At 52.7% G+C, this 17,442-nt stretch overlaps 1 protein-coding gene across 3 annotated transcripts in view; it reads right to left on the bottom strand.

Moving 5' to 3' along the window:
* The window catches only part of WNT6 (Wnt family member 6), a 57,148-nt gene extending 52,732 nt beyond the window's left edge, over window positions 1–4,416 (bottom strand). Inside the window, exon 1 of one of the 3 annotated variants that reach the window (XM_078859165.1) lies at window positions 4,067–4,416. Coding sequence is in view for 2 of the 3 variants with exons in the window: in XM_078859146.1 (XP_078715272.1) it covers window positions 2,751–2,827 (77 nt within the window). In the remaining variant the exon portion in view is untranslated. Of the gene's footprint in view, window positions 1–2,750 lie in introns of all 3 variants that reach the window. The other 2 variants (XM_078859146.1, XM_078859155.1) reach the window with 2 other exon arrangements.
* Between the last annotated feature and the right edge of the window lie 13,026 nt (window positions 4,417–17,442).

The raw sequence follows: 17,442 nt of genomic DNA on the forward strand, positions 1-17,442 counted from the left end.
ACCACGAGCCTCGACCCCCCGTTAATCATCGACCAGCGCAGACGCGCGGCAGCGGTGACGCGGGGGATTGAGTGCCGCTTCCTTCAAAAGCGAAAGTTATAAATTGGCAAACGACCGATCCGGCACTTTACTTAAACAAACAGAGCCGCGGTCGTAATTCAATTATAGGAAGAAAGTGTCTTTGGCACGGAGGGAGTCCACTGACCCAAGTTACGCACCTCGCTAGCCTGGGCGGCTGTGGGCGAATGTCATCAGCCAGATTTCCAAATAACTCTCGTGCTAAAGCATGCATCGCTCCACAATTCCGGAGCTTCGTTGCACAAGCGCGCATTTGACACGTTGTTTTTTTTTCTTCTGCAGGCTATATACATATATGTACACACATTATATGGTGATAACAAGAATAACAAATTGACCAGCGTGGTAAAGTATGGTTGACAACCCCGTGACAGTCACGGCGTGGGGAGGCCTTCATCCAGCAGTGGATTGATTAAATGACGAATATAATATTAATGACAGTCAACATTATCAATGATAGTGAGATTACATGTATATATGTACTCTATTGTGGGCGTGTGTACATATCATAATAATTGGCAGCCCTCCGTCAATTGACCGAACATTAACCACGCTGCTCGGTGTGGGTTCGTGACAAGGGGAGGAGGTGGGGTTGGAGCGGTTCCGACACGACTCGCCACTGATGTCCGTTCTTGGCCGAGAATCAAACTCGGGTCGCCGGGTCCATATCGCAGTGAACTTACCACTGCGCCACGAACCCGGCGACCCGAGTTTGATTCCCGCTCATAGCCAACACCGGTGACGATTATCTGAACCCGCCCTAGGCCTCCCCTAGGTCGACTCAGCCTCAAATGAGTACCTGTTGCGGTGCGTAACCATTGTCACCAGGGAAACAAAGGCCGCCGGGAGTGGTGTTGGCCACCTACCCCCTCGTGTGCCGTGCCGGCCTTCATAGGTGCTATTCGCTACCAGCACTTGCCCTGACAGTCTACCAAGGCTATACGGGGGATCTTATGTCTGTGTATAATATAGAGAACATGCATGCCCTCGCGTTCACAACTGTTTGTTTTCAGAGGCAGGACGTGTCTCTCCATTGCGTCACGATTCATGGGATCTCTCCGCGAGTCTTGGCCTCGGAGTAAGAGACGGATCCCCTTGGTCAGGACTCATCCCTCCCACCGCCCCCTGCTGAGCCTCCCTCCCCCCTCCCTCCCTCCCCCCTCCCTCCCCCCAGCTTTCTGCCACCCCGCCAAAACTAAACCACCACCACCACCCATCCACTGAAACCTCCGTCAAGCCAGCTCGCTACTTTCGCTCTAACACCACCTCGGACACTGCTCACCGACTCTGGGACATCCCCAACCCCCCCCCCCCCCCCCCGAGTCAATCTTTGCAAGCAGTCTCAGTTTCACATGTATGGTAAAGTAGAATCATCTTTAATATATTGTTTTCTTCTATATTTCATGTAAACCCAAAACTCTATATGCACACACACACACGCGCGCGCATGTTGTTTTGTTAATTGCGGTTTAGCAAGCAAGGCACTGCTTTGCCGCATTGTATAACAAAAACAACATATAAGCAACTGTCAGACGAAATCGTCACCATCCGAGTTATTTATCGTGGCCATGCACATTGTAAAACAGTCTACAATTGAACTCGCCGTCAGCGACACAAACTCGTGCGAAATTTTGACTTCAAACTTTCGTGACTACAGGAATTCATATTCTTTGGTTCTTTCGGTAAAGTCACGTCGATATAAAAAAGTGAATAAAAATGTACTTCTCTTTTTCCTATCTACGTGACTTTACCGAAATAACCAAATAATACAAACGAGCGTATTGGGGGGGGGGGGGGGGGGTGGTGGACACGTGCGCACATTGCAGAGGAGCGAGTTGCACAATCTACGCTGAACTTCTTTCGCACCGCACGTGGCCAACGGCGCTAATCCAACTTGCTCTGTGGTAGCGACCTGCCGGCAACGCTAAACCCGGACTCCGAGCGCCTAAGGGACGCGTCTTTGACCGATTGAAACGCGATTATAAATAATTAACCAATGATGATGATAATGACGACGACGGTGATGTTGATGATGATGTCTGCGCATGTCTTTGTGCGGTGCCGACCTTCGTAGGTGCTGCTCGCTAACAGCACTCGCCCCAACAGTCTGTTAGGACTACACGGGTGACCTTTTTATTTGTGTATCTCATAAATATACAAAGAAATAAATAATGATGATGCATGGTTATCTGCGTGTGTGTGTCTCGGCCATGTGTGCCCTTGTCTTTGCTGTCCGTGTGTATGCGTGCGCCTCGGTACGTGTCTACGAATGTGTGTCGCGTGCGTCTTCGTGTGCACGCGTGTGTCTGTGGTTATGCCCGTGTGTGTATGCGCGCCTGTATGCGCGCGAGCGTGTATCCGTGCGTATTTGCGCATGTGTGCATGTGTGTGCGTGTCTGCATGTCTCTTTGTATCTGCGCGCGCGTGTGTATCTGCGTGTCTTCGTTTGCGTGACGTCTTTGTACCTGCATGCATGTGTATCTCCGCATGCACATACACGTGTGCGTGCATGTCCATGCCTGTCTGCGCGCGCGTGTGTGTCTGCGCGCGTGTACATGTGTCTGCGTGTAAGCGATTGTGTCTGTGTGTGTATCGATGCGATTGTGTGTGTGTGTGTGTGTCAAGGGTGGGAGTGACCCCCGAAGTGGCGGTGTCGTGCACGGCTCTCTCACCACCACAGGCCGATGATGTTGGTCGGGTAGAGGAGCAGGAAGAAGAGGGCAAGCGGCGCTCCGGGCAGCCGAGCCATGCTGCTCCTGCGACGAGGGCTCCCTCCTCCGCCCCGTGTTCTCTCTTCTCTCCCCGTGTGTGTGTGTCTCTCTCTCTCTGTCTCTCTGTCTGTCTCTCTCTCTCGCCTTCTCTTGCGTCTCGTCTCTCTCGCTGTGCCTTTACCGGCAGCACCCACCCACAACTTCCACCCCCCCCGGTCGCTGTGTCGTCGTTGTTGTTGTTGTTATTGTGAGTGTTGCTGCTTTCTTTGTACTTTTTTGCTTGTTTTTGTTTCTCGTTTGCTTTCAAAAATCCGGTCACTCGCGCCGCGTGTCAGCGCGCGTTCGCGTCGGTGACCGCCGGCCCTTTGCTGGCGAACGTGGTTGCGACTCGAGTTCTCATGATTTGATTCCGTGCTCACCCCCCCCCCCCCCCCCCGTGTCTGTCGAGAGTGTGCCTGTGCGTCTGTCGTGCATGCGCGTGTCCGTGTGTCTTCGTGGTGCGTGGGACTGGCACCGCCTTAGCCTACTCGCCCCTCGTGTGCGTTCGCTCGTTAGCTCGTTCTCTCTCTCCGCTCGCTCTCTCCGTGTCTTTCTGTCAGCACCATTCGTCTCCCGACTGACCGGGCCACCCCGCCGACACGTCACGCACTGCCGCACGACCGACACCCACACCCACCACCCCCCCCCATACACCACCTCCAAACGCCCCGTGCACCACTCAGGCGTAAAAACTCCGCGATCTTTACGCAGCGAGCAAAACCGCAAAACTACACAACAGCTGTGGAGAGGAAGTCGGAGAGAAACAATCGCGCTCGCAGAAAGACACGCATCGCGCGCGCGCATGCACGTACGTACGTGGGACACACAAAGACAAAGGTCTTCCCGTATAGCCTTCACAGACTTTTGGGGGAAAGTGCTGTTAGCGAACGCCTATTTAGGCCGGCACTGCACACGAAGAGGTGGGTGGCCAGCACCACGCCACACACACTCACACAGCGACACGTGGACACGCGTTCGCACTTAACACACTCGCGTGCATTTCTTACAAACACGCACGCTCGTTCCTATCACATGCGATTGCACATATACACACGAACACCCCCACGTACCTATCACGGACAAGGACAGACGAATACACAGACACACACGGACACGGGTTTCGTACGAACCCCACACACACACGCAAAGATCCCCCGTATAGCCCTTAACAGACTGCTCGGGCAAGTGCTGTTAGCGCGCACACGCGCGCACACACACACACGCGCGCGCTCACGTACTACAGGGCCCGCACGCCGCGCCTCTCAGCTGTGAAGGCGCCCGCTGCGGAGAGGGGAGCGCGCCCTGGGGTCGAGCCGAGGGGGCGGAGGCCTCCATTTAAATAGCGCAACGCTGGCGTCCCTATGTCCCGACGCCGCTTGCCAAGCGCCCACGTGTGTCAGTGTGTGTACGCGTGTGTGTGTGTGTGTCAGTGTGTACGCGCGTGTGTGTGTGTGTGTCAGTGTGTAATGCAGTTCGGAGACTCGCACGCGTCCCCGGTAGCGGTGCGCGCCCCTACACGGGACTCTGTCGGCACCGGGCAAGCGATGGACGCACGGGGGCTCTCGTCCCTCCCCTCGGCGTCTTTACTTAACGCGCACTCCACCTACCGACTCTCACACCCCCCTCCCCTGCTTCACTATCCCCCCATCCTCCTCCTCCTCCACCCGCCCCTACAACCACCACCACCACCACCTCCTTCTCAGCGCGCGCCCTTCCCACGCTTTAGCCCATCATCACATTGCTCGCCACAACCACGCATCCACCCCCACCGCCACCACCAAACCACCAACACCCTGCGTCTATCTCACTCCCCCCCCCCCTCTCTCTCTCGCTCCTTCAGCCGTGCCTCGCCTCCGGCGTCGGAACTTCTCCCCCCCCCCCCCGATTTGAAAAATGCGAGGCATGAACACCCAAAAATGAGGGTTCATGTCAGAGCCACTCTGAGCTGCCTCCTCTGCTGAAACGAACACAAAAATGTCTCGCCAGCTCAGGATGATTCTTTACACCCCCTACCACAACCCTCTCCAACAGCCCCCGTTGTCGGGATCATCATCCCTAACTTTCGAGGTGGCGGTGGTGGTGGGGTCTGTGTTGGGACCTGTGACCTCGGTTCCCCGGTTTCTTGAAGTCGCCTCGGACCCGACTAATACATCGCTGCACCTGGTCACCCCACGCGCGCTGGAAACCCAAAGCGACTTGAAACAGCAGCGGCGGCGGCGGTGGCGAGATTCATTAGCGGGAGAGACGCGAACGCGGGGGCCTCTTCTGACACAGGAGCCGGAATATCGCGACATTTCTTCCGACAAGTGGACGGGTATGAATAAAAGGCGAATGAAAAAAAATGCGTCAGCAATTTTTCGTTAAAATTTGTAGCGTGACGTTCAAATTTCATTTTTGTTTAAGACGCACGAGAAGAATATATATATTGTTTTAAGTAAAAAAAAATATCACTCTACAACGGTCGTGAAACTCAAGAAAGCAACCTTCATTATATGTCAAGAAATATTACTGTCAACCGTAAAACAAATAAGGCGCAGTTGGGTAATAATAATAACGTAATAATTCAAAGCATGGAGTTTGAGCGGTACAGATGCGTTTAGAATATCCGCCCCACCGCTCCACCTCCCACCGCTCCACACTCCCTCCGCACTCCCACCGCGCCACACTCCCACCACACCACACTCCCACCACACCACACTCTCACCGCACCACACTCCCACCACACCACACTCCAACCACGCCACACTCCCACCACATTCCTACCACACCACACTCCCACCACACCACACTCCCTCCACACCACACTCCCACCACGCCACACTCCCTCCACACCACACTCCCACCAGACCACACTCCCTCCACAACACACTCCCACCACACCACACTCCCTCCACACTCCCACCGCACCACACTCCCACCACACCACACTCCCACCACACTCCCTCCACCCCACACTGCCACCACACCACACTCCCACCACACCACACTCCAACCACACAACACTCCCACCACACTCTCTCCACACCACACTCCCACCACCCACACTCCCACCACACCACACTTCCACCACACCACACTCACACCGCACCACACTCCCTCCACACTCCCACCACACCACACAACACTCCCTCCTCACCACACTCCCACAGCACCACACTCCCAACACACCACACTCACTCCGCACCACACTCCCTCCACACCACACTCCCACCACACCACACTCCCACCACACCACACTCCCTCAACACCACACTCCCACCACACCACACTCCCACCGCACCACACTCACAACGCACCACACTCCCACCACACTCCCACCGAACCACACTCCCACCACACCACACCCCCTCCACACCACCCTCACCACACCACACTCCCACCACACCACAATCCCACCACACCACACTCCCACCGCACCACACTTCATCCACACACCACACTCCCACCGCACCACACTCCCACCACATCACACTCCCACCACACCACACTCTCTCCACTCCACACTCCCACCACACTCCCACCGCACCACACTCCCACCACACCACCCTCCCACCACACCACACTCCCTCCACACCACACTCCCACCGCACCACACTCTCACCGCACCACACTCCCTCCACACCATACTCCCACCACACCACACTCCCACCACACCACACTCCCACCGCACCACACTCACACCGCACCACACTTCCACCACACCACACTTCCACCGCACCACACTCCCTCCACACCACCCGCGCCACACCACACTCCCTCCACACTCCCACCACACCACACTCCCTCCACACCACACTCCCACCACACCACACTCCCACCACACGACACTCCCTCCACACTCCCACCACCCCACACTCCCACCACACCACACTCCCTCCACACCACACTCCCACCACACCACACTTCCACCACACCACACATGTACTCACACACACAAATAGACAAAGACAAAAATCCCTGTTGGGGCAAGTCCGGCACGGCACACGAGGGGGTGGGTAGCCAGCACCACGCCCGGCCGCTTTTGTCTCCCCAGTGCTGACATTTCACACACCGCACCAGGTGCTCATTTGATTCTGAGTCGACCTAGGGGAGGCCTAGGACCGGTTTAGTTTATCGTCACCGGTGTTGGCCGTGAGCGGGAATCTAACTCGGGTCGCCGGGTTCGTAGCGTAACCGCTACACCACCGCTCCCCACAGAATGCCGGGGACGCACACAGACATCCAGGCACACGTGTCCACACGCGCACACACGCACACACTCACGTGTTCGCATAGAGACCCATGCAGAGCCACACGCAATCGATATAGTGGGCAAGTGCTGTTAGCGAGCACCTATGAAGGCCGGAACGGTACACGAGGGGGTGGGTGACCAGCGCTACGCCCGACAGCCTTTGTCTCCCGAATGGCGATGCTCACACACCGCACAAGGTACCGATTTGAGGCTGAGTCGACCTAGAGGAGGCCCAGGCCCGGTTCAGATAATCGTGACTAGGTGTTGGCCGTGAGCTGCACCACCGCTCCCCACGTGCTCTCACACAAAGACAAAAATCCCCCCCCTGAAGTCAAATCACCTGCTCGGAGGTGGCAGGCGTCCGCAAGCAACATTACAAGGAAGGTAATTTTGTGTTCGTTCCGAATTTTGTAAAAAGGAAATATAAGAGAACGACTCCTCAGTATTGACAAGAGCCGCAGTGCGAGCGCGTGGAGAACGCGAGTCGGGTGTCGAGTCCGGTGGCTCTGCAGGCGACTGCTGCAACCACGCACGCAGACACACTGAGACACAGACACCCCCGTATAGCCTTCAAGACATTTGGGTCAAGTGCAATTGACGAGCCCCTATTAGGGCTGACACGGTACACGAGGGGGCGGTGGAGGGGGGGGGGAGGCTGCACCACCGCCTTTGTCTCCCCGGTGGCCATGTTTACACAGGTACTCATTTGAGGCTGAGTCGACCTAGGGAAGGCCCAGGACCGGTTCAGATAATCGTCACTGGTGTTGGCCGTGAGCGGGAATCGAACCCGGATCGCCGGGTTAATAGCGCAGCGTAGCGCTGACCGCTACACCACTATATACACGCACACACATGAACAAACACACACACATGAACAAACACACACATACACGCACGGACGCAGATCCTTCCCGCCCCCCCTCCCCCTGTATCCCGAACTGCCCAGCCACCTCCCCCCGGGATCGCTGTCTCTCTAAGCTGCTTAACCATCACGTCGCTAAGACCATAAACTAGCTAAACCGAGCGCCAATAAGCCGCCGCTTTTCTTAAATTGTGTCGCCCCGTGCCCCTAAATCTCATCCCCTTCCAGCCCCCCCACCCCACCCACCTCACCCACCCCTCCCTCTCCCACACCCATCCCACCCCGCCATACCCGCTCGGCACAATCGCAATCGCTTTGTGATTGCGATTCGCTCCGTGGGCGTGGGGACTTCGAGATATTTTGGGAATAACGTTGTCCGTCGTTGTCGGGAGGAGCCGCGGCGCGTGTGTTCGGCGCAACTTGCGATATGAACAGCGGGGGGAACTCGAGTTCGATTCCCAGGCCCCCCTCCCAGCGAATGTCTTCCCAGCCCTCCTCGCCCCCCCCCCCTCCTCACCCTCCTCGCCGCCAATTCAGCGGTGATCGGCACTGACCAGCGTGGTGAAGTATGTCCGAGCAAACCCTCGTGACCGACACAGTGTGAGGAAGCCTTCGTTCGGCAGTGAATTGACAATATTGTTGCGTTGTTTTATTATTAGACGCTATCATGAGTCGTCGTCGTCATCACCGTCACCGTTCTCGCACGTACACGCGCGATGGACGAATACACACACACGTGTGTGTCCACTCCACATACGCGTGCTCGTGTCTACAGCTGCGAGGTGTCCAGGAGATGGCAGTACAGCAATGGACTATTAAATCCATCTGTGTGGAACTCGCACGCGTGCTAGGTTTTATCCGGGCACATTCTAAACGCTCGCCAAATGGAATTGGGTCGCACGTCCAATTTCAGCAGGACGCTCCTGCAAACGACCTTGAGTCTCTGTGAGGATTTCCCGGATAAATAAAGGGCATTATTGTTGTTGTTGTTATTTGGTGCACGTGTGTACACCAGTAGCGGAACATCCTACCAACTCAAGCCAATGAATGATTCAAAAAGAATATCCTTTCTGCCAATAAAACAGGAATTGTGTTAAGATTTCCAAACACCAATCAAGATACATTTTGCAAGGTATCACATCTGCATTACTTGTGGCAGAACATTGAAACACACACGCTTTAATAATAATAATGATGATGTCTTATTAACACCTCCTGTTTTATTGCCAGAAAGGGTGAACCCTACTCTTATGGTGTCATCATTTTGATACTTGGCCACGAAAAAAAGGTCCCAGAGATAATCAAACCAATGAAATAGCTAATTAAATAGCTGGGGAACAGTGCGGTCCACGGCCTCGCGTCTAACCTTACCAGCTCCCCATCTCCTGCGGAGTGGTCAATTCATCACACGGGCTCGGATATGGATGGATGTTTTGTTTCAAGGAAGTGGTTCGGACGAATGCAGCCTGCAATGATGTGAGATGTGGGGTGCACGTACCAATCGCCACATGAGAATCTCCACCCCCCCCACTCGCCAAGTGTGACCACGCGGACATCTCTCAGTGCCCGTTGTGACCGCGACCCCGATGACCCCCCCCCCCCCCAGGCGAACGGGAGAGGCCTCCATCAGCGGGAGGGGAGCTATTGGGTGTGCAGGCGGTGCAGCTGCGTTACGGCAGCGGGGTTTGTGGGGGGGGGGGGGCGATTCGTCCGAAAGCGTGGGGCATCTGTAGATCGGCCCTTGCTGTCTCCTCAATACACACGTTAATTAAGTAGATGCGTACAATTATAAGCGTCGGTTAGTATCGAGGCGTGGTTGGAATGGGGCTCTGGTGCAAATAATTACCCCCCACCATCACAAACACCGTATCCATCCGACCCCCTCCCTCTCCTACTTTGGCTGTAACCTCGTCGCAGTTGTACCGCCAGCACACTCCTCGATAACGACCCAATTGACGAAGGCTTCTCTCGTTACCTTCGCATCAACCCCCCAGCCCGCCAACCCCCCCCCCCCCCCTGAAACCCCGATGCGCGCTTTGCAACAAACAACGACTAAGACAATCGCGAAATAAAAAAGAGCATTTTAGCTCATCGGATTCCTCCAGCGCGGAATGAAAATTCTGATTCAGAACGACGACGGCGATGACGACTCTGACTCTCGATCTCACCATGGCTCACCGCCGACGCGTTATACCGGCCTCGAGCCTGGCCGCTCACCTTGCTATCGTGGGGGTGGTGGTGGTGGTGATGGTGGTGGTGGCTCTCACGCCAAGCACAAAGGGGGGTGGCGACTCTTGCCAAAGCAGCCCCAAGCACCCCCCCCCCCTCGACCGCGGCCGCCTCCTCTCTTTGTGCAGCAGCGCCACCCAGAGAGCGCGTCGCGACGGGCAATAAGGAGACAGCAACATCGCCAGCGAGGGCTAGCAGCGGTAGTTGAACGACGTAGGCAGTTGCGTTCGCGACCATATTATATATATGTCGTCCATAACCACAAATTTGGCTGTCCGCCTGATGACGCCGGTTGTAATTGCCGGCGAAACGTCGTACTCAGGTTGTACATATTGTGGATTTGCTCTCCAAACACACCGGTTAGTGCTGTGCTCGTGACGAATTGGCCACGTTCTGTTTACGTGGCAAATCTTTACTCATTGGCTGTGTCGGGTGGTAGCTGATCTAACAACACATTTATATACTGGATTTGAAGTTTTCGTGACTGCAAGGATCCATACTATTTGGTTCTTTCGGTAAAGTCACGTAGATGAAAAATAAAAATAATAAATATATAATGAAAATAACTTAATTAGATCACGGCGTTTCGGAGGCAACACAAGCTTCCGTCATCAGGTGGAACATGCAAACTCCAAATATACAGGCATGGGGGGGGGGGCTTGAACCCACGACTTCCTGCATACCAGGCGAGGCAGTTAACATCTCGCCACCGTGGCGCCCCATAAATAAACTTCACAAAAGTAATTGCCCATAAGTTACCTTTTCTGTTATCATGCAGATTTAATGACAGAGGAAAGTTTTTTTTATGTATCTTATATTACGTATGCTTTTATACCAGTAACGACGCTTACATGACCAGGCTTATCTTCGCCTATGATTTGTACGCAGAGATGGGCATTTTAGTAAGCCTAACAGTACCGTAAGTATGGATGATAGAAATGTGTCGTGAAGGGACGGGAGCCAAAGAACGGTTGAGATATCAATCTTGATTTGAAGCTTTCGTGACTGCAGGAATCCATACTCTTTGGTTATTTCGGTGAAGTCACGTAGGTAGAAAAATAATAGATCACGACGTTTCGATCGCAACACAAGCAATCGTCATCAGGTGGGACAACCACAGCAAGAAAAAACTGCTGAAAAAACACTTCAACAGTTTTTTAAAGAAAAAAACACTTCAGAAGTTTTTTCTTGCTGTGGTTGTCCCACCTGATGACGATTGCTTGTGTTGCGATCGAAACGTCGTGATCTATTATTTTTCTACCCACGTGACTTTACCGAAAGAACTCAAAGGTTCAGATATCATTCGCCACTGACGTCAGCCGTGGTGAGGAATCGAATTCAAGTACCATGGTTTATATTATAGTGCACTAGACATTGTTGTGCCCCTCCGCACGAAGCCTGTTGTTATACGTTGTCTAACATGTAGCGTTATTATGTATCATTATATTAAACATATCATCGGACGGGTTTCAATGTCGTGAGTCTCATCGGCTGCGTGTGAGTCGGGTAACCCAAATTACAAGCGGAGCCATTTTTTTGTCTTTGACTTCAGTAAAAAACTAAACAACAAAAACAACCTTAAATTATTTCAAAATCCGCCCAATGCAACGTGGTGTGACCACGAGACGATGCTGGGTTTCCCCTTAACGAATAACTTCGCGAAGATACGGGCGTTTAAAAGAGCCGCGGGTTTGCAGACGCCCCCTCCACCGCCACCACCACCACCATGGGGGGCTCAGTGACTCCGTTGCTCCGTAACAGGAGAGGGCATCGCTTGGCTCGCTCACGGGGTCGAGGCTATGCACCGCATCCACCCCTGGTGCTCGTCAGCAGCCGGTGAGGACGCAAAGAGGCGGCCGAGACTGCGGCGGCGGTGGCGACAGTTTATTTTTTTATTTAGGGGAATTAGAGGCCGACCGCGGCGAGATTGATTGAAGCTCCCCATTGTAGCGTTTGGACAAGTTTAATATCGCACCCATCACCATCGTGAAAACACTGCCCCCCCCCTCCTCTCTCTCCCCCGCCACGACCTCAATCCCCTACACCCCCCACACCACTCTACCCACCACTTCCCACCCATCACCCTCACCATGCACAAGCCTACACCCACCAACCTCCCACCCATCACCCTCACCACCCTCAATCCTACACCCACCATACCCCCACCCATCATCCTCACCACCCACGATCCTACACTCACCATCCTCCCACCCATCACCCTCACCACCCACAATCCTCCCACCCATCACCCTCACCTCCCATCACCCTCACCACCCACAATTCTACACTCACCATCCTCACCACCCATCACCCTCACCACCCACAATCCTACACCCACCATCCCCCCACCCATCACCCTCACCACCCATGATCCTACACTCACCATCCTCCCACCCATCACCCTCACCACCCACAATCCTACACCCACCATCCCCCCACCCATCACCCTCACCACCCACAATCCTACACTCACCATCCTCCCACCCATCACCCTCACCATCCATCAACCTCACCACCCACACTCCTACACCCACCATGCCCCCACCCATCACACTCACCACCCACACTCCTACACCCACCATCCTCCCACCCATCACCCTCACCACCCACAATCCTCCACCCACCATCCCCCCACCCATCACCCTCACCACCCAAAATCCTACACTCACCATCCTCCCACCCATCAACCTCACCACCCACAATCCTACACTCACCATCCCTCACCCACCATCCTCACCACCCACAATCCTACACCCACCATCCACCCTGTCTTGCCTCACGGCAGATGTGGAGCGTGTGTATACAGGAAGTTCCTGTTTTTGTTGCTAATTTTGGTCACGTGACCAGGAAGTGACGATGTTAGATTTTCAGTGAACCACGCGGGTATCTGCCATCTTACTGATAATTCAAGATGGCGGCACGCATCGCATCTCAGTGAGACCACAGCCGCACTTGTCCATTGTGGGAGCTTAATAAGCATTATCTGTAAGTTTGTTTATATTCTTATAATATTGGCAATGCTGTTGTAATGTTGGAATGACCGTTATAGTGATGTAAATGCCTGTATGGTGCCGTTAAGTTGTTGTAGTAAATACGAGGCCTAGTTAGTAACGAAGCCTGCGACTTTCCTTATTGTGGATGTTACTTGTGATTTAGTAGATCGAGTCAGACTTGTGCCTATGTTGCGATCCTGAGAGTAAAGATGACGAAGTATCTCATCCACATTTTAGTGTTATGTGTAATGCTGTACATTTGGGGTGCAGTGGGATGAATACACGATGTGCCTGTATGCAACGCACCGGCTTGTGCTCTTGTCTAGCTGTTCAGTGGTAATGTAGGGGCCTGGTCCGTCCAGGATCTATTGTTATCTAAGACAATGTTCTGATGCTGTGGTGTTCATTGTGTTGGTGTTTCCGGATTATAACAGATGCTGTATCTGTGTTTTCTCACCAGTTTTACCTTGTTACAATCAATAAATGACGATTGGAGTTGGACGTTCAACCTGGCTCCGAGGGTTTATTGAACGCAAGGTTATCTACTCGACTAGCGGTGCAACGCAGCGCACAGCGAGGCCGAAATAGTAAAAAGACAGTCTTCTTGAAGCTCCCAGCCAGCCCTGCAGTCAGCCTGCAGCAAGCAAGGAGCTCTGCAACGAGTCTACATTAAATTCGTGCTGCAAGCATCGCAGCATGGAAAGCCTCAGTTCGGCAGGGAGAGATGCTGAAGAAGGTGATTTAAACAATCCAGGACATCCGATCCTGCCTCAAGAGGACCAAGGGAGTTCAAGGCCCCAAAGAGAGGTCAGGTTGACACAACGGGCCTTGGAAAGCTATGATGCTGAGAAACAGGACCTTGATGCCAGGATACAACGGGCATGGGACCGGGTTGAAGCAGATTTATCTGAAGCTTCAAACGCCTCAGACACAGTGGTCTCAATTCAGCGGGCCATCCAGCGAGTGAAGGTGAGCAGCTCAAGCTACAAGCTCCTGGCAAATAAATAGATCTCCCTCCTGATGAAGGTGAAAACAGATGAGGGCATTGAGGGAGTGCGAACACAAGAACACTTCCTCAAACTGCTCGATGATAATGTGCAGGCAGTGATACAAGATGCAATGGACCGTGTGGAGGGCTTAAGAGAGACACGATCTCAGCACTCTGTCCATTCCAGGTCCACCACAAGATCTAAAGCCTCAGCGCACTCACAGACATCATCTAGTATGGCAGCAGCTCAGGCACGTGCAGCAGCAGAAGCAGCAAACGCCCGTATTGCCTACATGGCCGAAGAGGAAGCCATGCTAATTCAAAAGGCTCGTATACAAGAAGAAGCAAGCATAGCAACTGCTCATGCACGGAGGAAAGCAGAGCTCGCAGAGCAACAAAGTATATTAGCAACTGCTGCCGCACGGAAGAAAGCAGAGCAAGAAAAAGCAGAGCTTGAAGACCAAGATAGTACATTAGCGGCTACTGCCACACGGATGAAAATTGAGCTGGATGTTAAGTTAAGCACCCTACAACTCAAAAAGGAAGCAGCTGCTGCAAGGGCCCAGGCAGAGGTGCTCGAAGCAGCAGCCAACCTGGATAAGGAAGAGAATTGGAGTGAGTTTGGCACGCAGATACCTGTTAAGGACCGTGATCAACTCACCAGAAAAAATATTTTGGACTGGTCTGAACAATGCATCAATGCACCTCCACCAAACCATACTGAACAAAGGGTGGACGTTCAGGCTTCGCCATCTCCACACCGAATGAACATGAATGCTGACTACGGGAATGGTGGAAATGCATATCCTGCCCTGAGAGTTAGTCGCCGACTCAGCGTCGCGCACGTGGAGTCAGACGTGGATGCACCAAGTCAGACCCACATTCCAGACAGTCACATAAGGGGATCAAACCAACGTGATCGAAACCCTTTGGGCCCACAGTCCAACGCAATCACGAATGACGGCATGCAAGGCAATGCAGCCAATAATGCCACCTCACAAGCGCCAGTATGGACACACCCTGGATCAGCAGGACTAGGGGACTTTGCTAGGTACCTGGCTCACCGCGAACTAATCAACACAGGACTCGTTAAGTTTGATGACCACTCTGAGAACTATCGAGCCTGGAGATCTACCTTCAGGAATGCAATCCGAAATGCAGACATCTCTGCAAGTGAAGAACTGGACCTGTTGGTGAAATGGTTAGGAAATGAATCTGCAGAGTACGCAAAGAGGATCCGGTCAGCAAACATTGATGACCCCGCCTCAAGCCTGCATGCGGTGTGGGAGAGGCTCGAGGAGTGCTATGGTAGCCCAGAAACTATTGAGAAGGCTCTCTTCAAGAAGTTGCAGAACTTTCCAAAAATCTCTGGTCGAGACAATAAAAGGTATTCTTTGGTTCTTTCGGTAAAGTCACGTATAAAGATAAAATAATAAATTAAATAATAGCATACTACGACGTTTCGATTGCAACACAAGCAATCATCATCAGGTATAAAAGAAATAGCAACAAAAATCTAACCAGAAAACTATAGACAGACATATAAGCAGACAGACATCATAAAGATACAGAGAGAGAGAGAACACGTATTGGCACAAAGAGAGAGGTCGTCTCTGTGACAAGGCCCCGTCACAGAGACGACCTCTCTCTTTGTGCCGATAGGTGTTCTCTCTCTGTGTATCTTTATGATGTCTGTCTGCTTATATGTCTGTCTATAGTTTTCTGGTTAGATTTTTGTTGCCATTTCTTTTATACCTGATGATGATTGCTTGTGTTGCAATCGAAACGTCGTAGTATGCTATTATTTAATTTATTATTTTATTTTTATACGTGACTTTACCGAAAGAACCAAAGAATAATTCCTGCAGTCACGAAAGCTCCAAAATTAAGATACAATAAAAGGTTACGAGAGCTTGGAGATCTTTTGATGGAGCTTGAATCAGCCCAGGTTGATCCCTACTTACCAGGTCTCATTTTCTTGAATACCTACCATGGCGTGAACCCCATTGTAGAGAAATTGCCATTTGACGTGCAGGAAAAATGGAGAACAGCGGGTTCAAGATACAAGTCAGAGCATCAGGTTGCATTCCCCCCATTCTCTTTTTTCTCAAAGTTTATCCGCAACTTGGCTAAGACCAGAAATGACCCGAGTTTCATGTTTGGCACCACGGGGATTTCCAGTCCAGATCTCCCAAAAATGGAAAGAGCAATGACGAAACGAGGAACAGCGAGAGTGCCAATTTCCGTACACAAGACTGAGGTCTCTCCTACGACATTCGCAAACTCCATCCAGGCAACCACCACAAAGAAGAAGATAGAGGATCCAGAGAAGCAATGCCCATTGCATGATCAACCTCACTCCCTCCAGAAATGCCGTGAGTTCAGGAGGAAGCCATTGGAAGAGCAGAAGAACATGCTGAAAGAATTTGGAGTGTGCTTCAAATGCTGTGCTTCTAGAAACCACCTTGCAAGGAATTGCAAGGCAGATATCAAGTGCGAGGAATGTGGCAGCGACAAACACGCAACTGCTCTGCACACATTTTACTCCAAACCCAGTGGCACTAAGGCTTCCGATCTCGAAGCAGAGCACGGCGGGGAGCAAGGCGAGACCGCCGCACTCACTTCGTCAATCACAACCAAATGCACAGAAGTCTGTGGAGAATGCTTCAAAGGAAGATCTTGCTCAAAGATATGCCTTGTCCGAGTGTATCCCAAAGGACATCCTGAAAGGGCAGTAAGGATGTACGCCATAATGGACGACCAGAGCAACAGGTCTTTGGCAAGGTCAGAGTTCTTTGATCAGCTAAGCGTAGGTGGGAATTCCTTTCCATACACGCTCAGAACATGCTCAGAACTGATGGAGACAGCGGGATGAAGAGCGAGCGGCCTCATGGTGGAAACCATAGACAGCACCATTAAGCTAGCCCTTCCTACAGTGCAACGAGATACCGGACGACAGGAGTGAGATTCCCACGCCCGAAGTTGCATGTCACCACCCACACCTGAAACCCATAGCAGAGTTCATCCCACCATTGGATCACGCGGCACAGCTTTTACTTCTGCTCGGCAGGGACATGCTGAGAGTCCACAATGTTCGCGACCAATGCAACGGACCTCACGACGCTCCCTACGCCCAGAGACTCGATTTAGGATGGGTCATCGTGGATGATGTTTGTCTCGATGGAACACACCAACCAGACCACATTATTACATTCAGAACGAGTATGCTCCTAAATGGACGCACGTTGCTCTTCAAACCGTGCCCCAACCAGTTCACGCTGAAAGAGAAACTCGGCGAGAAAAGTCAAGGC

Source organism: Lampetra fluviatilis, chromosome 1, assembly GCF_964198595.1.
Source record: "Lampetra fluviatilis chromosome 1, kcLamFluv1.1, whole genome shotgun sequence".
NCBI classification, from domain to species: Eukaryota; Metazoa; Chordata; class Hyperoartia; order Petromyzontiformes; family Petromyzontidae; genus Lampetra; species Lampetra fluviatilis.